At 40.8% G+C, this 24,970-nt stretch overlaps 1 protein-coding gene across 2 annotated transcripts in view; it reads left to right on the plus strand.

Moving 5' to 3' along the window:
- Positions 1–24,970, plus strand: part of BRAF (B-Raf proto-oncogene, serine/threonine kinase) — an 82,146-nt gene that overhangs the window by 27,265 nt on the left and 29,911 nt on the right. For both annotated transcript variants that reach the window (XM_086479446.1, XM_086479452.1), the window contains exons 3-7: positions 1,952–2,215; positions 18,554–18,657; positions 19,397–19,499; positions 20,794–20,942; positions 22,099–22,218. In XM_086479446.1, the coding sequence (XP_086335572.1) occupies positions 1,952–2,215; positions 18,554–18,657; positions 19,397–19,499; positions 20,794–20,942; positions 22,099–22,218 (740 nt within the window). The remainder of the gene's footprint in view (positions 1–1,951; positions 2,216–18,553; positions 18,658–19,396; positions 19,500–20,793; positions 20,943–22,098; positions 22,219–24,970) is intronic.

Here is a 24,970-nt window from a genome sequence, read left to right on the forward strand (position 1 = left end):
TCTTGTAACAAACAAAGTTGATGGAAACAAACTTTAAACAAATATATGTAGATAGAATACATATTTGTATTATAGAGCTTGGCAATAATGTTTGACTTGGCTACATTAAGGAAAACTTAGCAGGCAAATTTAACGTTACTGCATTTTTTGTTTTAAGAAACTTGGTCAGTGTATAGTCAGGTTTTACATAAACTTTGTGGAAAATCAAATTAATCTCGTACAGATGTTAAAAAATTCTTTCAAAGGATCACTTTTACATGTTTACAGATGACTTTGTAACTCTGCAAACTTAGTTGTGTTCTAACTGAAATAAAGGGGTTTTTTTTGTACTACCTGGTATGAAAGGGTAGTGCCAGAGGTGAAAGATGGTAAACAATCAGCTAGGTGAGCTGTCAGATACAGATGGTGAAAAGCAGATTTCAGCTTTCTCTTAATTATTGCATTAGGTGTTTTTAGCTGTCATTCCAACAGAATGATAAATTTAGCTGTAGCACAGTAGTTTCGCAATGCAGCTGACAACATTTGTTAAAGGTTGCTGTCTTCTTTAAAGTGTTTGAGTTAGATTTTTTAGTGCAGGTGCTTTGAAACTGTGACTTATGATTTATTTTATCCACTTACCCATTTAATCTATTAAAAAATCAGTTGTTGGTTCAGAAGGTTTAACATAATGGATTGAAAGCCATTTCTTCTTTGTGTCTACTGAAAAATATGACCAGACCACTTTGTTCATATTCCTAGGAAATTTGAATTAGTTTAGAATGTGTCTTGTTTCACTGCTCTTGGCTTGGATGGGCATATGCTTTGCTGGGTGAAAAACTGGTTGGATGGCTGAGTCTGGAGAGTTGTGGTCAATGGAGTTAAATACAGTTGGCGGCCGATCATGAGTGGTGTCCCCCAGGGCTCGGTACTGGGGCCACTCCTGTTGAACATCTTTATCAATGATTTGGACGAGGGGATGGAATGCACCCTTAGTAAGTTTGCAGATGACACCAAGCTGGGTGGAAGTGTCAATCTGCTTGAGGGTACGGAAGCTCTACAGAGGGATCTAGACAGGCTGGATCACTGGGCCAAGGCCAATTCCGTGAGTTTCAATAAGACCAAGTGCCGGGTCCTGCGCTTCTGCCACCACCACCCCCAGCAGCGCTACAGGCTTGGGGAGGAGTGGCTGGAGAGCTGCCAGGCAGAGAGGGACCTGGGAGAGTTGATCGACAGCCGGCTGAACATGAGCCAGCAGTGTGCCCAGGTGGCCAAGAAGGCCAACGGCACCCTGGCCTGTATCAGGAATAGTGCTGTCAGCAGAAGCAGGGAGGTGATCATTCCCCTGTACTCGGCACTGGTGAGGCCGCACCTCAAGGACTGTGTCCAGTTTTGGGCCCCTCTCTACAAGAAGGACATGGAGGTGCTGGAGAGGGTACAGAGGCGGGCTACCAAGCTAGTAAAGGGTTTGGAGCATGTCTCATATGAGGAGCGGCTGAGGGACCTGGGGCTGTTTAGTCCAGAGAAGAGGAGGCTGAGGGGAGACCTTATCGCTCTCTACAACTGCCTGAGAGGAGGTTGTAGCGAGGCGGGGGTTGGTCTGTTCTCCCTAGTAACAAGTGATACAACAAGGGGAAATGGCCTTAAGCTGCACCAGGGGAGGTTCAGGCTGGGTATCAGGAAGAATTTCTTTACTGGAAAGGTTGTCAGGCATTGGAACAGCCTGCCCAGGGAGGTGGTGGAGTCACCATGCCTGGAGGTGTTTAAGAGATGGGCAGATGTTGTACTTAGGGACATGGTTTAGTGGTGTTGATAGAGCTAGGACAAAGGTTGGACTTGATGATCTTGAAGGGGTCTTCCAACCGAAACTGTTCTATGATTCTATAATTCTATGTTTCTATGTTAATTCTGAATTTAGATTTCTGTTTTTGTCTGAGGCTGCTGCATGATTAAAACAGCTGCTTTTCCTTCACAGGCCTATGAAGAATACACCAGCAAACTAGATGCTCTACAGCAGAGAGAACAGCAGTTGTTGGAATCCATGGGGAATGGAACGGATTTTTCTGTCTCCAGTTCGGCTTCAACAGACACAGTTGCATCATCTTCCTCCTCTAGCCTCTCTGTAGCACCTTCATCCCTTTCAGTTTATCAAAACCCTGCTGATATGTCACGGAATAACCCTAAGTCTCCACAGAAGCCTATTGTTAGAGTCTTCCTGCCCAACAAGCAAAGGACTGTGGTGAGTCAGTTTCTATTCACATATGTGTAACCTCAATATTTCCTGTATCTCTCTCCCTCAGTATGCAAAAGTTAATTTAGGAGCTGAAAAAATACGTGTGTGGAGGTCAGAGAGGCGGCATGAGCAATATTTGTGCTCTGCTGCACTTGGTTGTTTTGATATGTTTAATATTTTCTACAGGATTAACACAAAGGTGTCCATTATAGCAATAATACAGAATACAAAACTTTCAGGAGTTTTATAACAATGAAGAAATACTTTTCTCAAATCAGCTTTCTTGGATAAATAGTGATTACCATTTTACAATGGTTAGGAGAGAGCAGGAAGCTCTGTTTCTTGTGTTACAAAAAATTATTGATTGGTTTAACAGGACAAGATTGGGGAAAGTATTTTGCACGTTGTCGAAGTTACTAGCAGCAGTGAATGCTTTAGAGCAAGTACCAGCCTCCTGCAGCTGTGCAGAATTGCTTGGGTTTGGTGGGGTTTTTTTGGTTGGTTGTTTTTTTTTTTTCTTCCCACTCACTGTGGTGAGTGTTTGGCATTGTGACCCTGATGCTGTCAGGCCCTGTGTGGAGAACCGGCTAGGGGAGGGACATAGTTGCTGTTCGGAGGGGCAAGAAGTGTTGCCTGGAGACTGATCAAAACCAAGTGTTTATCAGTTTTGACAACGTTACAGTGTTTCTTGGACTCATGGAAGAAGAGTTGACTTTTTGCTGGCTATTTAATTATCCATTATAGGCAGGATTTTTTAATTGGTTAAGAGCTGAAGAGCTTTGATGTGTGTTTTAATACAGTGCAAACCGTGATATGTGGAATTACTGACAAGCCATAGTCTAGGCTCTGTTTTGCAAGGCGGTGCACACCCCTCACTTAGAAGGGGAGCTGTGATTCCACACAAAGTGGGAAATGAATGGGTAGCACAGCCAATGTCCGTGTGAAACCAGTACTTTTCATAGCAGTTGGTCAGGAACTGGCTGTCACTGGACTGCGACTGCCTGTGGAAATGGAGTTGCTGGCAAAGAGAAGACGACCTAAACTGAGTAGTGCTGGGCATTGGGAACACGTCCTCTCCCTTCCCCTGCTGCTTTCCTTCCATCCCTCCCTCTCCCTGCTCCACCGAACAAAAGAGATCTAAGACTTATAGTGGGAAAAACAGATTAAAGGGCAGTTGTTTTCATCTGATTTTTTTTTTTTAATATTGCCTAATTGTTAAAGATAACAGCTAAAGATTGAAAGTAGTGTTTGGTTTTCGTCCTAGAGAATGGGGTTTTAATGTAAAGTGTGAGCACTGTGCAGACGTACAGTGTTCAGCAAGGTGATTTTGTTGTCTGCCTGTGAGGTATGGCTAGGCACGTAGTACACCCACATTGTGAAATTTGGAGAGATTCTGGTATCTTCTGTGTGTCTTCTTTCCCACCCTGTCTGGCTACTGTAGCTGCAGCCCCTGTGATGGGGCTGTCCCACAAGTTTTTGTTTCTTCCCTACAATGTGTCAGAGTGTACCGCTTCCTGCATTGTTCTGTACATTTCCTTTTCTGGCTCTCCTCTGTGTTATCTCATCCTCTTTTCTAAGCCATATGGTATATTTCTGCTTTTATTCTTTTCTCATCTGCAAAATTCCTCTTCTGCTCCTTTACCTCTCCTTTTTCTCATCTCCTTCTCAATCCTTTTGTCAGAGATGTGGTAAGCCTTTCCTCCAATCTGAGCTCTGTTTTGCTTTTGAAGGAATCGCTTTATATAAAGAATAGTTTATAACTATGAAATATACTACATCAAACTTGTGGGCAAGAATTAATTTTTTTTATGCTTAAACACATGTATTTCATGGAGCTTAAGTTATTTCTGGATATGCAAATCTGATTACAAGTTAGGAAAAAGAGGCAACTGAATATCAGTGGGAACCAGCTGATGCAGTTTTGGGCCAGTACAGAGCTGTCTTGCCTCATCCGAGATACGTTTTTTTTGCATGTTGCTGGTCCATTCTAATCAAGTAAACCAGGTTGTCTTCAACCAATGCATTTTTAAGTTCTTAAGTAACTGTAACAGATCAGCTTGATGTGCTCAAAAACATGTATGAGACTGTGCTTTCCCAGCCTAGTATTTCTTCTCACTTTTATCTGTAAGCTTTGCATTTTTTGGTGATTGTGATTCCACGGTATCGGTGGTGCTCATTAGGAGCTTGCAAGTTTAACCAGGGAGCTTAAGTTCAAGAATACCAGCTTGTCTGTTGCCATGTCTTGACTAAGAATTATCTTTCTGTCTTCAGGATGTGCTGTCATTTGATGAGGGAATTGTAACACTTAGCAGTAGTACTGAGTGACTTGTAGCAGGACGCCAGGAGTTTTTTCCAGCACTGAATCGAGATGCTTTTTCCTGGCTATGGGGGGCAAATGTGGTTTAAGTTTGGTGTCAGGGAGAGGCTCCTACTCCTGTCTCCAGCTCTGTACTGGGGTCCAAGTACCGTTTCACTTAACAGTCTAGCCCTGCAGCTTTTTTCCAGTTTTCTAAATGTGAGACACTTAGAGCTTCAGGAAGATCTGTAGTCTTGTGCTGTGGTAATAAAATTAAAAAACAACAACAACGACAAAAAAAAAAACAACCCCAAAGTGGTACTGACAAAAGAGTGAGAGACAGGCTAGTGGTGGAGGGAACGTGCAAGGCCTGCTAGTCTCAAATCTGGTATAAGTGTGTCTGTAGATGCATTTAGATAAAGGAACGGGCAGACACCTGCAAATGCAAGGAGGCATGACCTGGAAGCTCAGGTTGACGGGATTCAACTTCATACGCTGTATAGCAAGGTGGAAGTCGGCTCCAGTTCTGATAGGAGACACCCATTTTTGGTTGAAATTGTTATTCTAAATAACCAATTGGAAATATATACTCGGGTCTTGTCAGCAGATACTGCAGATTGACTCAGGGGGAGACCTGACTTCTTTTCACTTGTTTTACACATTACTTGGATCTAGTTATGTGACTAAGTTGAACTTGTTTTTTTTTAATAGACCTCATACATTATCTCTGTTTTAGAGCTGGGAAATGGTGCTTGTAGGAACTCTTGAGTATTGGGGTTATTGGCCTTGGAGCTGAAGTTAATTTCTCTGAGACTTGAAACAGTGCTCATGTTATTGAGAAAGCTGGGAATTTCTTGTATGGTGACTTTTAATGTAGTTATTTTCTTTTCAATATTTGTTTGTCCTACACATACTCTGTGGAAACTAAGGAAATTCCAGAAGCAAACCCAGTTCAGAAGGAATTGCAGCTTACAGTGCAGTTTTAACTGCAAGTAGTCAGATGATAGGCTATCACCCTGCAGCTTTCAGTGAATACTGAGATTGCTTGCTGTAGTACACTTCCTTCGTTCTCTTAGTGGATAAAGTGTTGCACATGTCTTAGTCTTCCTTCGTAACCTCTGGCTTTAAAAACAGACCTGTCGTGTCTCGCTTGTACCCATTGACTGAGCCATTTGCTTACGTAGCCTTGATGGTAACGTAGGGTTTTCAAGTATACACGATAGCTTCAGATGTGGTGGGTTGAAGTAGGAAGGAGATTCCTTGTGAAAATACATGGCCATTAGGATTTCCCCCCCAAGTTCCCATTCCATGTGGCTGTTAAAGGACAAAATGTGTCCTACAACCAAGTGTGCAGCTGGGAGAGGAGAGGCGATCTTAAAGTTGCGGTGTTGCAACAAGCTTCCACCTACCCCAACCTTAACTGTTTTCAGTTTGTATCAACTTCTGAAAGAAATCTTTTTTTTAATAATCACAGTAATATTTTCTTTCTCTGTCTCCAACCACAGACCCACTTCAGGAGCTGAGAAATCTTCTCAGCTACTACGGAGTCTTTATCTGGGAATGTAATGACAGTTCTTAAACTGCCTTACTTTAAAGTGACTGGAATTAAATTGGTAATGGAGAACCAACCTCCTCGTTTATCTTTGATCATACTCTGAAGCGGTCCCAAGAACTGCAACAGCCTTCTGCTACTTGTTTAGAGCTGTTAAAAGTGCAGGAAATGGCAGAACAGGGTAGGGAGGTGCTTACATTTTTGACTAGCAAGTAATGTTACTTGCTAGTTGTTACTTGAGAGTTGTCTACATTTTTTATTAGTGGTATTGTTTGTGTGTAGGATCAGGCAAATACATCTGTTTGAGTTGGCTCCAAGTTGAAATATAATGTGAGGAGGCTGATGGAGTATAAAGAAATAAGATCATGTTGTTTAGTGTAAGTGATTTTGGTGCATAGGTAGTGTAGCTACTGTCAAGTTTCTTTGTTATGTGTCACGATAAAGCAGAGTGGTGGATAAAAAGTTTTTCCTGGTGTAGGAAAAGGTGTGAAGGTGCTTCCTTGAAAGCCTAGCTGGTAAGTGGTGGAGCCTGCTGCTGCTGATCAGTTAGCAGTTGAAGGCAGCATCTTGACTCAGCTGGCAGCACAGCAGGGTTGGAACATACCTTTTTTTGAAAGCAAAACCAAGTTTATCCCCATAGTGCAGAGAGATAAATGTCTGAAACATGTGCTTCCTCTTTCCTTAGTGGTATGGTTCAACTGGCAAGTTAAATGTCCTTTGGAGAAGCATTTTGCATAGATGTGACCAGGATAAGTCTGTGTAGATTCATTTTGTTTTGTTCTAGGCCAGAGAAGGATGTTGAAATAATAAAGGTGCAAGTTGGTAAAAGTCTGCCTGAGGTATTTTGCAGAACAAATTGACAAGGCTTATCCAAACCACAGGTCGAGTGAATGTAGGGGAAAATTAGTTTAAATCTTGTTTGGGTTAGGGATCTAAATGGCTATGGAATGGATAGTGACAAAACTGCTAATTGAGGGAGAGCTTTTGGATGGGAGAGGGAGGTAAGAATTCTGACCTTGAGCTGGCTGCTAGAAGTCCAAGAGATTGTTAGATGCTGAGACTTGGTTTTGGTGGAAGGGAGACAAGTCTTGAGTGGGAAGTGGAAGGTAGCATGTCAGCGTAAAAGCATAGGTTACATTTACCAGTGAGATTTCTGAGAGAATGTGTGGAGCCGGAAGAGAACACAACCTTGCAGGATCCTTAGATAATTGTGGTGTGGATTAGGATTTTTTTTTTCTGTATTATATGATTGTATGATTGAAGGTGCAAGCAGAGAGAGAAAAGAAACAGAAGACGCTCATACAAATGAATGCAAGGAGACACACAGCTGGTTGGTGGGGATGAGTAGTAATTCAAGGAGAATGCAGATTAACAGTTGGGCCAGAGGTTTGGGAAGAAGTCATTAAAGATTTCAGTAGGATAACTTCAGTTTAATGTAAGAGGCAGAAGACAGTGAAAAAGTTTAAAATGAACTGCAGAGGAGTTGTCCTCAGGCAATGAGCGTAAATAGCTTTCTATGAGTGTAAAGATTACAGGAATATGGTCTTTGTGTATAGGACAAAGTTTAAGCGGTTTTTAGGATTGCTTCTAGTTGTGTAATCTTTTTTTTTTTTTTTTGAGGGTTCAGGCAGGGGGGTTGTTCTTTGAGCACCTGGGTAAAGTATCTTTTGCATGTCTTTTGGACTGCCAATTTTAAACTGATAGTCTTGCGGTAAGGAAAAAAAAAATCCCCATTCCCAATTGCAAAGACTATTGCAATTTTTGCCTTCCTCTAAAAGTCAACAGCACAGTTAAAATTATTTAGGAATTTCACCTATTAGATGGCTTGGTTACTGTAGACTTGCAGCTTTAGTAGGACTTCTTAGACAGGTTTCCTGTCCATAGTGGTCTGAGTAGTAACAGTGGAATAGAAGATTGTGTGGGTTTTGGTTGTTCTTTGTTTTACCCTTTTTTTTTTTTTCTTTTTTTTTTTTTTTCAAGTCTAAGAGTAATTAGAGACTATTTGTTTAAAAACTCAGCATAAATTTGGGCTGGTAAAGTTCTTTTCCACTTTATTATGTGTTGGTATACTTCACATAAGTGTCATAGATATGTATGTACTAGAAGGTTCATTAAAGTTCTCAAAATGCAGATGTGACACTGAGCTTTTCAAAGGGCGAACTTGTATTTTTAAGACTTACAGAAACTAAACAGGTTCATGAATGCTGTGCATGGGGACAACTCTTATTTCAGGTTTCTCACTCTTGTCACACCTTGGTTAATTAGTACATCTGCCTTTTAATTAGACAAGCAATCACGTGGTCTCTGCGGTGAAGAAGACTGGAAGAATCGGGTGTTTTTACCCTACCTAAATTCTTAGCATAAATTAATTTATCATGCATGCACAACTGGGCTCCATCAAATCTTCTGTTTTTAAATCTAGTACTTGATGCATTTCTTTCAACTTAAGATTTGCGTCTTACCTTCTGGAGTTTATGTTGTGAGTTTGTGTCTGGAGCTTACAGAGTAGTAAGCACTGGATTTCTATAGGCATTCAAGCAGTCCTACCAGTTTCACCTGTCAAGTATAAGGGAAATTCAGAGAAGGGATGTTCAGACAGCTGAATAAACTAGTTTCTTGCTTTTAGTTACACACCTGGTTTAATACAATTAGGTTTTCCTGATCAAAAACATTTAAAAATTCTCATGTCCTATCAAACATGCAGCAGAAATGGAGTTTATTTGTAGTCTGTGCCAATGGATGGATGTATGTATCTGAATGTTTTGGAATTGTATGCATCCTATGAACTGACCAGTAGAATTAAGTAAACGGTAGCTTACTTTCAAGTAAACTTTACTTGATACTTTTTTTTTTTAAATACTTGGATTGTCAGGGAGAACTGTTGGCCTACCTATACAATTGCTGAAAGGCAAACTCAAATTGGAGACTAAATTACCAGTTTTCATTGGGAAGAAATTTAATCATAGAAGACATCTTCTAGGCTGTCAAAAAGCAAACAAAATTTTATTACATCACAGGAGTTGTACAAGAAATAGACTTTACAGCTGGCATGAGTAAGTCCTTCATGTCTAGGAAAGCCTGAAGAATGTGTCTTTGGGAGGCATTTAGTGAGGCAAGGTGAGCAGCAGTGCTACAGCAGACTGGACCGGCATCTGGCTTTCAGTAGAGTTAATTTTCTTCACAGCAGCTTGTATAGTGTCATGTCTGAGTGGTGACCAAAGCAGTGCTGACAGCACAGCAGTGTTAGCTGTTGCTGAGCGGTGCTTGCACAGGGTCAGGGCCTTCCCTGTTTCACACTGCTTGTCCCAGCAAGTAGGCTGAGGAGGGAGCACAGTGGGGACAGCTGACCCCAAGTGACCAAAGGGATATTCCATGCCAAATAACATCATCCTCTGCCACAAAACAGAGGGGAGATTTTCCAAAGGTGCTATTGCTCGGGGACTGTCTGAGCATCGCTCTGCTGGTGGTGAGTTGTTGCTTCTGAATCACAGAGAAAATTTTTTCCTTTATTTTTTTCTTTCCTTTATTACCTTGTCTTCATCTCAGTCTAAGAGTTTTCCTGCTTTTTGACCTTGCAGTTCTCTTCGCCCACCAGCCATCTCACAGATCCGGGAGTAAGCAAGCAGCTGGGTGGTGCTTAGCTGCCTGCCAAGGTTAACCCACCACACAGGCTAAACTCAGTGTTGGATAAATTCAAAGTAGTATGTGTTGAAAAGAGAATCATTTAATCTACTTCAATTTTATTGACATACAGTGTTAGATTGCAAAGTCAAACAATATTGAAAACTTGCCATTATAAAACTGATGGCTTGTCATCTGGAATGCCTCGTGCAACATCGATCACTGCTTTTTAAGAATATTTCTCGAAGAGAGCTTAGTGATTTTTAAGAGATGGAAAGTCTGTCTGTAGAAAGTAATCAATGATAGAGGAAAATATTGTTTGGAGTGTTTTTCCTTTGCCTTGTGATGTGCTAGGCAGGCAATTGATGAAATGGAATGCGAGTCACAAATCTGAAAATAATCAGAAGAAATGTTTGAATTTCGTGTCTAGGAAGTCATACTTAAATTCATGACTTCTTGTGTTGTTTAATTAAACTAACCAACCAAAGCTTTAATATTTGTAGAATATGTTTACTACCTGGAGATGAAAGTATTCATTTGTTTTTAGGATCAATTGCAACAGTTTAGAGAGGGATGTGAATTCTAACCCTTCTGCAGTACAGTTTCTTGCCCCCCTGCATTTAAGGCATTTGGAGTGTGATCATCTGAGACAGGATACTCCGCGAGTGGACTCTGGGTCTGGGCTATTAGAAAGGTTTATTTAAACTAACCTGTAACTTAAATTTCTAATGCATTCGGGTTTTGGTTTGGAAAGCAGCCAGCTGACTTTTTCATCATTTGAACAGAAACCTCGAAGTCCTGGGGTTTGATTTCCATACAGTGGCTATGGATATTTTTCTAGATGAGCATTTCTCTCAAGTCTGAAGTCTAAAGCTGTCTTTTCCAAACATCTTTTATTAGTGGGCTGCTGTCAGTCTTCACAACTTCTGACAGTGGTATTCACCCTAACTAAAATTTGAAGATGGTGATCCTGCTGTCTACTGTCGGCTTACAAATGATCGGTGCTCTTCTGAACGCGGTTTGGGAGCTGTCCTTCAAAAGCTTGAAAAATAATAGTGTGGAGGCTGCTGTTAACTAAGCACAGCAGGTTTGATCCAGTGTGGTTTAGTGATGGTATACTCTTGAGCAAATACGTCCATATTGACATAAAGCAGTCCGTTGTGTTCTACAAGTGAGTACCCCACTCACTTGTGGGTTGAAGGTGCGAGTGGGTGCTGGTAACCAATGTCTTTGCAAGTTAAACGGAATGCATTTGACGGAATGGTAACAGCTTTGTAAAATGGGTAAATTCTGTTCAACTTGCCACTGAAACAAGATTTAATGCAGTGGAATTGGCTCCCATTTGTCTTGCTAATGTGCCCCATTAAGAATGTATATTCTTAAATGCTGCTTTCTCCTGGAAGTTGGTCAGAGCTTCATGCCCCAAAATCCAGAACAGCTATGTCTGAAAGCCATGTTCTTCATTTCACAGGGGATGTGATGCTCAGTGTCATCTTGTGTTGTCTTTGCCACAGAGGATGTTAATTTTATCTGTTAGTGCAGTAAAAAGTGGCTGACTGATTTCGTTAAACATTTGTCCTTTGTACCTAAGATGAGAAACTAAATGTGAATCTCATGTGTAGATTTTTAGCAGAAAACCTAGCATGTCGGCAGGCAAGTCTTGTTATCTGGCAAACAGATAGCTTATTTCTTTCCCAACACATTGAGTTCTGTGAGAATGTTGCTGGCATTTTTTAGTCCTATAGATATTGGGGGGAAAAAGTGTGATCTTTCAAGGTGTATATGTTGAGATAAGTGAATCAGTACTTTGAAGTGATATTTCAAAATCCATGCTTCCTGGAATCTTCTTGCTATTGTACCCAGTAATCTGTTTAACTTCAGAATTTTTCTGAAGCTCTAAGGTATGTTACACATACTTTATATATACATACATTATGCTTGGCTAAAATGAGCTGAACTGCAGTGCTACGCTGAGGAAGAAGCGCAACCGGCTAACTAGTTTTGAGAAATATAATCCTAGATATTCAGAGCTGTCCAGCCTCTCCTCTTTCAGAGAATACCTTTACATTGATTTTTCAAACTGCTTCTCAGTCTTTTCAGCCTCTTCATTGCTGTAAAATATTGGAAACTGCACTGGTGTAAGGAAGCATTTCTGACTTACTGAGACTATGCCAGTTTCTGCTCCAATGTTAGGAAAGTGATGTAAGAGTTATTTAGGGATGTAGCCCTGAATTTCTTACTGAATCAGGAATGACCTGATTTACAGAAGTAAATGATTTAGTATGCATTGCTTAAATGCTTGTGGCTGCAGTACTAAATATATATAAGCGATGTTGTTATGAATACTTACTGTCCATAGAAATAGTTTACATGAGTAAAAGAAATGAGGAAATTAAGTGCTGTAGTTCTGTTTAATCTGTCTAGGTAGTAAGACTCTGCTTTGAGAATTTTTGGAATCTGGAATGATTTTTGTTCGTTTCCTCGGGACTTCACATTTGCAAGATTAAGCATGTGTTTCGGTGTCTTCCTGAAACGCTACTTGCCTGATTCAGGATGCACAAGTAAATTACCTTCGCTGGTAAATTATTAAGCTACGCATTGAACACATCTTGCAGTCTGTATTGGCAGCTTCTGTGCTGTTCCTTAGTATTGTATAGCCATGCACTTCCGTGCTCTTTGCTTTTGAAAATTGTTTGCTGAATCAACTTTCAAATCGCTATAAAAACCTAAACCTTTCCAGATCTGCAAATCTTAGGTATATAAGTACCCTAAAAAGAAAACCCTTAGCAATTATAATTTGGAGACAGATCCCTTAATTCAGTAGCATGAATTTCTAGGTGGTAACTGTTGTGAAACATATTTAGGTTCTCTTAGTTACAAAACAGAGGGATCGAATGATAAAGGATGGATGTGGACAAAACGGGTTTGAAATAATATTAAGCATTCTTTGTTTCAATAAGATGCGAACTTTGTTCAGTTCACTGGATCGCAGGAGTAAGGGTGTGTATTTTGGAGTAAGTCAGAAATTTTCTCATGGGGAACTGATTTTGTTTAAAAAAAAAAAAAAGCTGATGTGATTCAGTTCAACTGCTCTGTGGGAATCCTGTCAAAACTCTTGACAGAATTGATAAACCTACTTTGGTTCCTGCTTGCCTAGCGTGCTGGAGCTGCCAGCTCCTGGCAGGCAGCCCAGGGGCTCAGTGGCTTAGGGGGCTGCACCACGCCAGGGCTCCGGCTCCCTGTGCTCCCAGACTGTGGATCCTCCCCATCTGCCCACCCTTCCTCCGGCTCGGAGGTGGTAGGAATCACAGAATGGTCAGGGTTGGAAGGGACCTCTGGAGATCATCTAGTCCAACCCCCCTGCTAAAGCAGGTTCACCTAGAGAGCAGGTCACGCAGTATTGCATCCAGGTGGGTTTTGAATATCTTCAGAGCAGGAGACTCCACAACCTTCCTGGGCAGCCTGTTGCAGTGCTCTGCCACCCTCGGGGTAAAGAAGTTTTTCCTCATGTTCAGGCAGAACTTCCTCTGCTCCAGTTTGTGCCTGTTGTCCCTTGCCCTGTTGCTGGGCACCACTGAGAAGAGCCTGGCCCCATCCTCTTGACACTCAACCTTTAAATATTTATCAGCATTGATAAGGTCCCCTCTCAGCCTTCTCCAGGCTAAAGAGCCCCAGGTCTCTCAGCCTTTCCTCATAAGAGAAATGCTCCAGCCCCCTAATTATCTTCGTAGCCCTCCACTGGACTCTCTCCAGTAGTTCCCTGTCCCTCTTGAACCGGAGGGCCCAGAACTGAACACAGTACTCTAGATGTGGCCTCACCAGGGCACAGCAGAGCGGGTGGAGAACCTACCTCGACCTGCTGGTCGTGGTCTTCTTAATGCACCCCGGGATGCTGTTGGCCTTCTTGGCCACGAAGGTACATTGCTGGCTCACAGTCAACTTACCTACCACAACTCCCAGGTCCTTCTCTGCAGAGCTGCTCTCCAGCAGGTCAACCCCCAGCCTATACTGGTGCTTGGGGTTATTCCTCCCCAAGTGCAGGACCCTACACTTGGCCTTACTGAACTTCATTAGGTTCCTCTCTGCCCAGCTCTCCAGCCTGTCCAGGTCTCTCTGAATGCAGCACAGCCTTCTGGTGTATCAGTCACTCCGCCCAGTTTTGTATCATCAGCAAACTTGCTGAGGGTGCACTCTGTCCCTTCATCTGGGTCATTGATGAATATTTTGAACAAGACCGGACTGAGTACTGACCCCCAGGGAACACCGCTAGTTACAGGCCCCCAGCTGGACTCTGTGCTGCTGATCACAACCCTCTGAGCTCTGTCCTTCAGCCAGTTCTCAACCCACCTCACTGTCCACTCGTCTATCCCACACTTCCTAAGCTTACCTATGAGGATGTGATGGGAGACAGTGTCAAAGGCCTTGCTGAAGTCAAGGTAGACAACATCCACTGTTCTCCCCTCATCCACCCAGGCAGTCATGCCATCATAGAAGGCTATCGCGTTGGTCAGGCATGATTTCCCCTTGGTGAATCCATGCTGACTGCTCCTGATAATCTATTTTTCATCCACCTGTTTGGATATAACAGCCAGGAAGTTGTTCTGCAACTCCTGCTTCAGGGAGCCTGTTTGTTAGCCGGAAAAAAAGAATTATTTTTTTGTGTTTTTTTTTTTTTTTCCCCCCCAAAGATTGAGTTGCTCTCCAAATCGCTTTCTTGGAGTGGGATTTTTCTTTAACTTTGCCATAATTCGGGTGTGAGAAGAGGATGGGGGTTTTGGAGGGAATGCTTTGCAGGGTGAGATTTCTGCTTTACAGCAGGTGCTGGTGGGGACTGAAGGAGGGGGCTGAAGGGCTGCATGCACAGATGGTGATAGACCGTACTGTACCAGTCTGGGAAAATGATTAATCAATACTACAGGGATTTATTCTAGTATTTAGTTCTTTTAATTTAGCCTTCTGTTTCTCTGCTCAGGAGTTCTGTAAGAGAATGTTCTAAATGTGATGCTGATTCAGGATCCTGGTGATTTTTGAAAGTAATCAAAACAGTTCACTAACTGTTTTTTAGCTGGATCTTGTTGCAAATGGCAGTGAAGAGAACAAATGTTCTATCCATGTTTCTAATTGCAAGTTGCATAAATATGGTTTGGATTTTAATGAAGAGGACGCGAGGAAGTAATTCTGAGGAATAGGGAATGATAAGTGAGCAAGATGGTTAATGCACATTTTTCATAGTCCTATTGCACTTGTGTTGCTGGATACTTTCCAAGTTTTGAGAGCTTGTCTTTCTGATTTTATTGACCTCTTAAAAGGAAGCCTGTAACTTCATAAATCCTGTTTTCAATAAAAAAATTAAAGATCACCTGAAGTGGCATTATTTACACCAGTGTAATTCATTAATAGGGTAGTTCCTGATGTAGATCTCTGCTTCATGAGGTGGGGGATGTTGTCACCCGTTTTGGAGGATCAGTGCTGAAGGAAGAAAATGTCTCCCAGTGAGCACAATACTTCCCTTTTTCTCTTTGTCTCTTCTTTAACGTTAGTCACCTTTCCACTGCTTGGCTTTCCCTCCTTGTCCTTCCTGTTCTCTCACCCAGGTCTAGATTTTACTACCCTGGTTTCTTTTGATACATACTGCCTTGAAGTTTTCTACCTAAGCTAGAACCTCTCACCTCTCTATGCTCAATTCTAACACTTTTCTTAGGCACTCCCTTCCCCCTGGTGCTCCTTGTCCAAAATGAGCTGTCTTTTCCCCTAATCGCAGCAGGAAAACTTCCTGTTCAGGTGTGCTTCCACTGTCCCCCATCTGTTTCAACCAGTTCTCCCCTACATGGTAGTTCATCGTATCTTTGTTTCCTGCCCTCTGCCTCATTTAGCTCTTCAGTCTGTCTTCCTTCCATCCTGCTTGGTTGTTTCCCACCAACCTCCTGGTGGCAATGCCCTCTCCCAGTATACACATGCTTTCCCTGGTCAGTTCTTAAATTTGTCCTGCCTCTCTCCTCCCATTTCTCTTCCATGCCCAACCACTTCCATGGCTCTCTTCATTCCCCTTTTCCCCCTGCAGTCTGTCTGTCACCCTCTCAGTCTTTGAATTTCTTCTTCCACTGTGGATATCAGTGATGAAGTAACTAAGGTTGCTGGAAAGGTAGACCTGAAGTGTCTCTGGGAGCTCTACGTCGATCGAGCAGGAGCTGTACTTAGAGGAAGAATAGCCTTGAGCCAAAGAACACTTGCTTGCACCATCGAGATGGCTCGTGATTGGACCTGATGTGCATGGGAGGTTGGAGCATGCCTCTGAAATCCTCAGAGATTTTAGGCAAATTCTTAAAAATATTTACTCTGTATTTGTAAATATATATGTTCGTGGCAGGCAGAAATTGTCGCCCAACACTGAGGGGACAGACAGGTTCTTTTAGGAATGCTTGGCAGAATGATGATGGCACTAAATCATAGTTACAGTTATTTTCTTAACAGGATATTCTGGTTTGTATAACACAGAATTTATGATTAGAACAGCACAGGATTTCTACAAGCAGAATCAATATTGTACGATTTGTAAGTAGCATAATACAACTTACCTAATCACCTGGACCCTCTGCAGATCAGGTCAAATCTTTAATACGTGCTTGGCTGTATCAGTATGATCATCATAATCCAGACTTGAAATTCACATGAAAGAATACGAGTCACTCCCTCAATCCTGGAAGGAAGCAGAGGATGGTGGAGGCATCCCTGGCCACTGAAGGGTCCCGGGTCTCACTGTCCAGCAGCAGCTCCAGTCCAAGTTCCCCACTTAGGACTGGTAACTGCTTGGTTTCATAGACAGTGCTCTGGGTGCTGTTAGTCTGACAGGGCCATCATCACCACCTGGTGGCCCTGGGTGCTAGGCCCTTCAGGGCCAGCAAAGGAGGGAGTAATCGGCCTGGCGCCCAGGAACCTTGAGGCTTGTAGGGAGGGGAAGAAGAAATCTGTTCGGTTTGTTTGCTTGGTTCACAGGACCTTCAGAGCCTGGTAATGAGGGGAAAGAGAATGAGCACATGAACCTCTCGGTCACAGAGAGCAGCTGCCTCATAAAATGGTGCCAGTTCTGCTAACTGCGTTGCCAGGGGTCGGGAGCAGGGGGTCCTGGTCACAGAACGACCCTATGAACAGTTGGTTTCAGTGTGAGCAATTAGTTTGATAGATACTTAAGCAACAAAGGGCTGAATTTTACAATGGAAAGTTGTTGACGATATTGACAATAATAGGTGCTCCCAGGCTCCTTCTTAATACCAGTGATAGGTATTGGTAACAATTAAGGATGTTTTATGCTGGGGGAATGACCTGCACCTGACTGAAAGCCACAGTGGTAACTTCTAGGATGGGAAGTTACTTAAATTAATAAAAAGATGCATTAAGAAGTAAGATAAAGTCACTTCAGGGTGAATATCAAGATTGTAAGGCAATATGCTACAGGATGTTTTTTTCCAAGGAATTAGTATAAATTCTCTTTTTTAAATGTTTATGTGTTGACCAGATGAAATGCACAAATATCCTGTAAGAAGCACTTTCATATTTATGCGAGGAAGATTGTGAAGCAAAATATTCCTTTAGTTTGTCACTTCTGAGAGAGCATATGTTTGAGCTCTAGAAATGCAGTATGTAGCGTAACCTCAAGTGGTGTTCACAAAGCTACTTGAAATAGACTGCTACTTTTCACTGTCATCCTTAAGTAGGACATAGGGCCCCTAAATACCCATGGAAGTGTAAGTGCAAGGAGCAAAAACTAGGCTCCGATCCAAAGGCAGTTTGAGCCGATTAAGACGGCTTTTGGCTACCGAGGGCTCTGGCTTAGGCCCCTAGCAAGGTAGAATTGAGTCCCAGGTGTTCAGACAGACTTTTTTGGTTAATTAAGTCTGTGGGTTTTTCTTTTGATTCATGCTTGCAGTGCTGTCCGTGATTATAGGAGATGTCCCAGTGTGTATACGACCACCTAAAGCGTTACCTATTTTCAATATTGAGTTCTAGAAATAGTAAGTGGGTAATACTCAACACCTTAACTACACTTAATCACCAGACTATGTATTGTTCTGTTGTTATGGCTTGACACTATATGCTGTTAAATCACAGATGTAGGGAGAGATGATATGCTTATTCCTGTAGTATATGCCTACAGGTAGAATAGAGGCGAGGAAAAAAAACCTCGCTTTGCATAGTTTCCAGTTCTTTGTTTGGCTAGTTGTAGTATGCTTTTCCGTTCTTCCCATCCTGTTAGATGTTTAAACATTTCAAATAGTGAAACAGAAGAGAGGAATACGTTTTTCAAATAGGGAATGCCTGTAGAGTTGCAAATACAGGTTCAAGTGAGAGGTGATGGTCCGCCTGATTGGTTGTTTTATTGTACTTGTTTACATGCTTATCTTCTAGTTGAAAAATAGAAAATAAAATGTTTACATTTTATTGTAATGGTTTTTGAGTGCCATCCAGGTTAGTATTTTCATTTTAATTCCACTTGGCTGGTTGCCCCACTTAATTTTACAACTTGGCCTGAACTTTTTATAGATGTGCATATTTGTTACCTATCTGTGTGCTGTGTCTCAACTTTCTTCCAAGTTGAGAAGAGTTAGAAAGAAATTTTGGAGTTGGATCAAGATTTTATTCTAGATGTTACTAGAAATATAGGGCTTGTTCTCTCTTCTAGCTGAGCTAGATTGCTTATATACTGTTCACCAATAAAATTTTCCACAGTAGAAAACAAATTTTGAAAAACCCTTACTTAGCGTTCTGTAAAGCATTATGAAAAGTAGGTTTTAGCACTTGAGGGTCAAAACTTTTGCATCAGTTTGGGGGAATAAATTGGAACTTGTTTTAATTAATTTCTTTTGTATTTGACCTCTAGGTTCCAGCAAGATGTGGAGTGACAGTCCGAGACAGCCTAAAGAAAGCTTTGATGATGAGAGGTCTTATTCCAGAATGCTGTGCTGTTTACAGAATACAAGATGGGTATGGTTTGCGTGTGACGGTTTTTGCTCTTGGAACTCCTTCTTGGAGTTACCCAGGATGGCTGATTCTATCCAGCATTATGGAAGATGTTTTCAAAGTTCAGAATGATATTTTGCACTAAAACAATTTGTGCCTTGAAGACATATCTAAAAAAGAAAGTGGCAAACTCCTAGAAAAATATATAATCACTTCAAGAACAAGCATAGTATAGAGTAATATGAGCTTATAGACTGCTGGCAAAACACTCATTAGTCAAACTTTTTTGTGCTAACCAAACAAGTATTAAATGGGTTTCATTGACTTTTTGGTTTTATTTGACTTGGTTATAGTGCATTCTTAACTGAATACAGAGCTCTTGTGCAGAAAAAACATTGAGTTTCCAGCCCTAAAAAACTTGTAGATTATCTTACTGTACAAAATAAGCCATCTCTGTGGAACTCTTACGGAACAGGTACTTTCACAACTACTTTATTTGATCAGAAAGATATTTGTCGCCTTGGAACCAAGGAACTGGCCACTATTGGAGCGGATTGAAAAAGTGCCTTTTTTTTCATGCGGTTTGTCCAGGGAAGGTGTGCTTTCCTTGGTGTGTGCTGAGCTTAATGTTTAAAGTTTCCTGCAGTTAGGGACTGGGTAGCAAACCCCCACAGTGCAACTTTCTACCTGATCTTGCACCTTCAGCAAGAGACCTGCAAGGGCTTGCGCGCTGGTGCTAGTGAAAGGTTTATTTACGCTTTAGAGAGAAGAAGCCGATTGGCTGGGACACTGACATTTCGTGGCTCACGGGAGAGGAGCTGCATGTGGAAGTCTTGGAGAACGTGCCGCTCACGACACACAATTTTGTATGTACTGTTTTTCATGGAATGTTTAGTAGAGTTAAATCGGCTTTGTACTTTGAAATTCAAATTAACAACTTCGAATGGTATTTTGTATCTGTGGGATGTAGTGGGGGTTGCAAAAGAAGTTTTTAATCACAATAACGTAAGTGAATAGATAAGAATTGTAATTGAAATAAGTGATGTTAGAGTACTTGATCGCCCTTAAAACTTTCACATTTGGATGGAATACACCCTCTAAAATCTATAAATATAGGGGGGTTAAATCAGCACTGCATTGCAGAGCTGTAATAATAATCTACTATTTTTGTATTGCTGTATCTATAAAATGTATTCTGGGCCTCCCTGCTGGCTCTGCAGCAGCAATTAACTAATGAACTAACTATTCCCAGAGTGGTGCTGACATCATCAATGATGCTAGTGCACAAATATGTTTTGACCTGATAAAGCACCAAGTAAATGGAAGCTGCTAAACAGAATCCATCTAAATGGTTCCAGCTACGTACGAAGTCCTGGAAATCATGTTTGTCATGTTGAGAAGATAGATCTTTTGTTTAAACAACCAAAATTCTATTTGCAAGATGCTTAAGTTGTTTTACTCAAGTTACTTTGGCTATGGCTAGTTAGATGAAAGTCTAGTAGGCTTAACGTTATTTTTTTTTTTATACCCTTTTGAAATGTTGCTTATTACATGTAGTAGTACAACCAGAATGTGTTTTTATGCCAAGTATTGCTAAATTTGAAAAAGAAACTAAATCATTTCCCCCACTATAATATGGGCATAATACATGTTCACACTTCTGCAATTTTAAATGTTTCTGAGTTTCAGTAGTCAAAATTACAACTCTATATGTAACCGTACATATAAGCCATGGATATAAGCCATATTTCGAGTATTTTGAGTCCTGTGAGTGTTGGATAGAAATGTCGTTTCGCTTCTGGAAAAACTTATCTCATCTTTCAGTAGCTTTTGTTTTTATAGGTTGTATCCAATTAAATTCTGGATATTTGTCTCTATCATGATAATAATGCACTGTTTTGCTTCAGATTTGTTGCTTGTTTTCTTAGTGCTAATGAAGTGAAGCATTAATTCCAATGAATAGTTGAAAGAAAATTTTAATGCATGAAGACTGTTTTAAAAAGGAGACAATCTTTTATGTAAATCTGTTTGATATATAAAACTGTAGCTTCAGCATCAAAAAAGAGGCTTGTAAGTGTATTTGAGGGGGGTAAAAGCAAATAGCCTATCTTAGGCTTACAGAAGGACTCTATTTAATTGTGATTATTTTTGACAATGTAGGTACGAAAAACATTCTTCACATTAGCATTCTGCGACTTTTGTCGAAAGCTGCTTTTCCAGGGGTTCCGCTGCCAGACATGTGGCTATAAATTTCACCAGCGCTGTAGTACAGAAGTGCCACTGATGTGTGTTAATTACGACCAACTTGAGTAAGTTTTCACAATTGGTTTTAAAGTTGAGCCTTTTATTAAGCTTACAGCTGTCAGTGATTTCTCTGTAATTCAGGAATTCGGAGGAGGTGCCTGAAAAAAAACCAGGAGTTCAACTGTTCTAGTGGGACTGCATAATTCGTATTCTTTCTGTGCTAGCTCAGACAATCAGTTCATATTTTTTTTGCTGGACTGTGAAATGCTTTCTTTGAAGCATGAATGGGGTGGCTGAGCACTTGACTATATCAGACAGACTTCTCATTGTTCACAGTTGTTGTTCTTAATCAATACTGGTTCTTTATTATGCAATGGCTAGGGTCATGTTTAGATGTAGGTTTAGGTGCAGGTTTATTCTCTTCAACCTGAAAAAAAATATTGAGACACTAGTTTATGGTGAAATTGCAATTGGTTTTACAGTGATTGAAAATAAATCCATTAGTGAGTTTGATGTCTAGGTAAGAAACATAAAAGAGAATGTCCCAAACAGTCGTGTGTTCTCAAATTTAATTATTGATCTATTTGTGTAAGTCTTTTGATGTAGGCTAAGGATTTGGTGTAAACCGGATCTGTATTCTAATTTGATCTGTTTCAGCACAGACTATTAAGTCTTTTAGATAGACTTTCATATAAGGAATCATTTAATATGCTAGGTTTTCCCCCAAGAATAAATTTAATTTCTGCTTATGTTGGTATATGTAATTGTTTCCTTGGGCGTCTCTATGGTTTCTGCTCAGGGCTTATGGATAACAGAATTCTATCCATTTGATGTTTGGGTTTTGACATTGCATCAGTGCAAACATTAAAATAAGTTTGTGTACTCAACTTATACCTGTAAGTTGTGCATTCTTGAGGAACCAGACATTTGCAATTTCAACTAAAAGATTAAAAAATTACTTTCCGTGAAGATATTTGAAGGCATGATCTTTTGATCTTTTGTCAAGTAAATAATGTTTTTAACAAGTATTGCAGATTAATGTGTTAGTATAGTCTTTATTTTAAAATTTAGAATTCAATCAATGAGGGTTTGGTTTCAGTTGGGTTTGGGGTTTTTGTTTGGTGTGTTGTTTTTTTTTTTCTTCAGTCTTTGAGTGTTATATTGTGAAGCTTCTGGGTTTTGCACAAGTTAGGTTGTTTTTGTTTTGTTCTTGCCTCACAGTTTGCTGTTTGTCTCCAAGATCTTTGAACATCACCCCATATCACAGGAGGAGGCCTCCTTAGGAGAGACCACCCCAGCATCTGGATCGTACCCCTCAGTGCCCCCCTCAGATTCTGTTGGGTATGACCTTATTCCTGCTGTTTAATAGCATAATGTTTCAGTACCATATGCTTAGAAACACTCAAAATACTGCTTTGCAACTCTCAACATTTTTGTAATCTGGCTTATCATGCAAATATATCCACCTATGCTTAACTTCAAAGAAGTGAATGTTTTCATTCACGTGGATGATATAAATTAGTAATGAACCCAAGTTAAACGTGTGCATAAGTGTCTGTAGAGTTGGAGCCTTACCTGCTAAACTGATTTCTTCTGCACGGTAGCTTAGACCTGGTCTAAACTGGAAAGATTTTATACTTCAAATTAGTACAAACCAAAACTATATGCTCACAAATTCTTTTAGTTTATGTTACCAAACTACTGTTTGCTTTGAAGTGACATACCTCTATTTCAGAATAAGCCACACCACTATAAGATTGGCGTGAACAGATGCCAATTCCAGGTTCATAATACTGCTTTAGTAGCTTTTCCACATGCACGTTGCTTTAGTATCCTCCAGACCAGCTGTCTTCCTCCTGTTTAGATGTTGGGATATACCAGTAGCATCTGTTTGCTGCAGATCCAGGGTTTGTAAAATTAGACTTCTCAGACTGACCACAGCCTCCACCCCCAATATTTCCAGCAAAGGTTCTGGACCCTCTCTCTGTGAAGAGAGATTATGTTCCCAGTAGCTAATAGATCACTGACAGCACCCAGCACTAGTTAGTTGAACAGTTCTCCAGGAAGAAGTAACTCAAGGATGTATCAAAGTCAAGAAACCCGATGCAAATTTAAGAACACCAAATACAAAAGCCTTCAGAAGAACATTCCTAGGACATGTGTGCTGCATGGAGATGAACTGCATTTGGCAGAGAGGCTCTCTTGGAATCATGAGCATTGTACACAAATTAAAGCAGAAACACAACTGGAAGCTACTCAGGCACCTATGGACTCTAACTAGAAGAGAAATTCCCTGGACAGCCAAGACTATTTTATGAAAGATCAAATATGATGCCTCCTGGGAAAACAGATTGACAGTCCTGCAGAGGGAACTTCATTTGGTAAGTACAAAGAGAGATTATCTTCTGATTTGTACTATTCTGTGCTGTTTCAAGTGAATTTGCAAGTGTATCTTCCAAGTAGTGGGTGTTGCCTATATGTCCCGTGGATGTTAGTACAGCAGATTGTGGACAACGCTGCTGTTGTGGTTCTCTAAGCTAAGCAGGCTCTGCTTTTCTCATGGTACAGCTGAAACTGTAACCAGGCTAGAACTGCTAATCTGTGAAGCTTTTTCATACCAGTTGTGTTAAATGCCTGTGGATGCCAAAGGCACTGTGTAGCCCCAATCCTGATATATGCCAATTTTTCCTGCTTTTCAATTGCCTCTGCCTCACACTTGTGCTTTCTTACAGTTTATGAGGATACAACGAGGTGGATTATCTTAATTGATACATGCGCTACTGCAGGCAGTCCTAGTTTTGTGAAGTAAAAACTGAGACCAAAGCTGGTTAATGCCTTAAGGTTTTTAACTTCACATATGTAAAAATGTTAACATTTAAATATACTTGCCAGCTGAGGTTAAGGCGCTTAGTTCCTGAGTGTTGCATCTGTAAATGTTTGTGGTTGCAGGAGCCATAAAAGGTTTCTAGCTTTCTACTTTCTGCTTTTTTTGCCTTGCTGTACACTTCGTTGTTAAAAAAAAAAAAGCATATATCATGCCTTCAAAATAATGTTTAGTTGGAAAATGGTTTATTATCATCTGGTGTTCGTAAGTATTATCCATGTTACAAAGCCATGCAATTTTCCCCAAGCATGCGTTCATAGTATTTCCTTTCCAGAAGCAACTTAGATGCTACTGTATGAGCATATAGCACTGTTCATACCTTTCTCCACTTATCTTTTTGCCTTTCTTTAATAATACTGCTCTGCTTTTTAAAGACATAATTGTGGAAATACTAATTTCTCTGATTTTTTTTTTTAGAGTAAAAAAAAAAGCTGGCCTTTTCTGTAAAAATATATACTCACCCACAGTTTTGTTAAAGGGTACTGCTACAATATGGGACAACAGCTCAACTGGAATAACTTCAAATGTCAGACTTTTTTTTTTTTTTTATCTTGTCTGGGAAGACAGTAAGGGATTGACATTTGAGAGTTGGGCAATGGGATTGAAAATATGAAGAATTAGCACTTTGTTATCACTTACTAGTTTAATAATTTTTCCTTTGATTTCTCTGTTCTCCTAGCATCTTGCATGGCACAGCCCACAGAGGAAGGGATGTTACTAATCGTTTGGTAAACCTGAGGAGAGAGAAGGCAAACATCCATCTTTAGCCTTGTGAAGGGATTCCAGCAGCAGGCAAAGTGCCCAAAGAAAAAGGAAGAGTTTGTGTTGTGAGACAAGCTCAAGAGCAAAGGCGTGTGTGACGTGCTGAGAAATTGTCAAGGGATCAAATGGAGAAGTTGAAAAGAGAAAGGGACATAAAGTAAAAGACCGTTGGACGTGATGCAAAAGCTGCTAAGTGTGCTGGAGAACTTTGTTTCACTTTGCTCATGTGTAACATCCTAAAGCAATCTGGTCCTGTAGCCTTTTGTTCTTCCAACTGTAAGCCATAGGCAGTCCCTCCAGACATTCCTACCCAAGATGAGGGAGCACATACGGTCCCACTGGAACATTTCTGAACCCTTTATAAAAATGTGTCCAGCCTCCACATTAGGTCTTTTGTCCCATCTTAATTTTTTCAGTTTGCACTTGTGCCAAAGCAGTCATTTTAGT

Source organism: Leptosomus discolor, chromosome 1 (genome assembly GCF_034619465.1).
Source record: "Leptosomus discolor isolate bLepDis1 chromosome 1, bLepDis1.hap2, whole genome shotgun sequence".
Taxonomy (NCBI): Eukaryota; Metazoa; Chordata; class Aves; order Leptosomiformes; family Leptosomidae; genus Leptosomus; species Leptosomus discolor.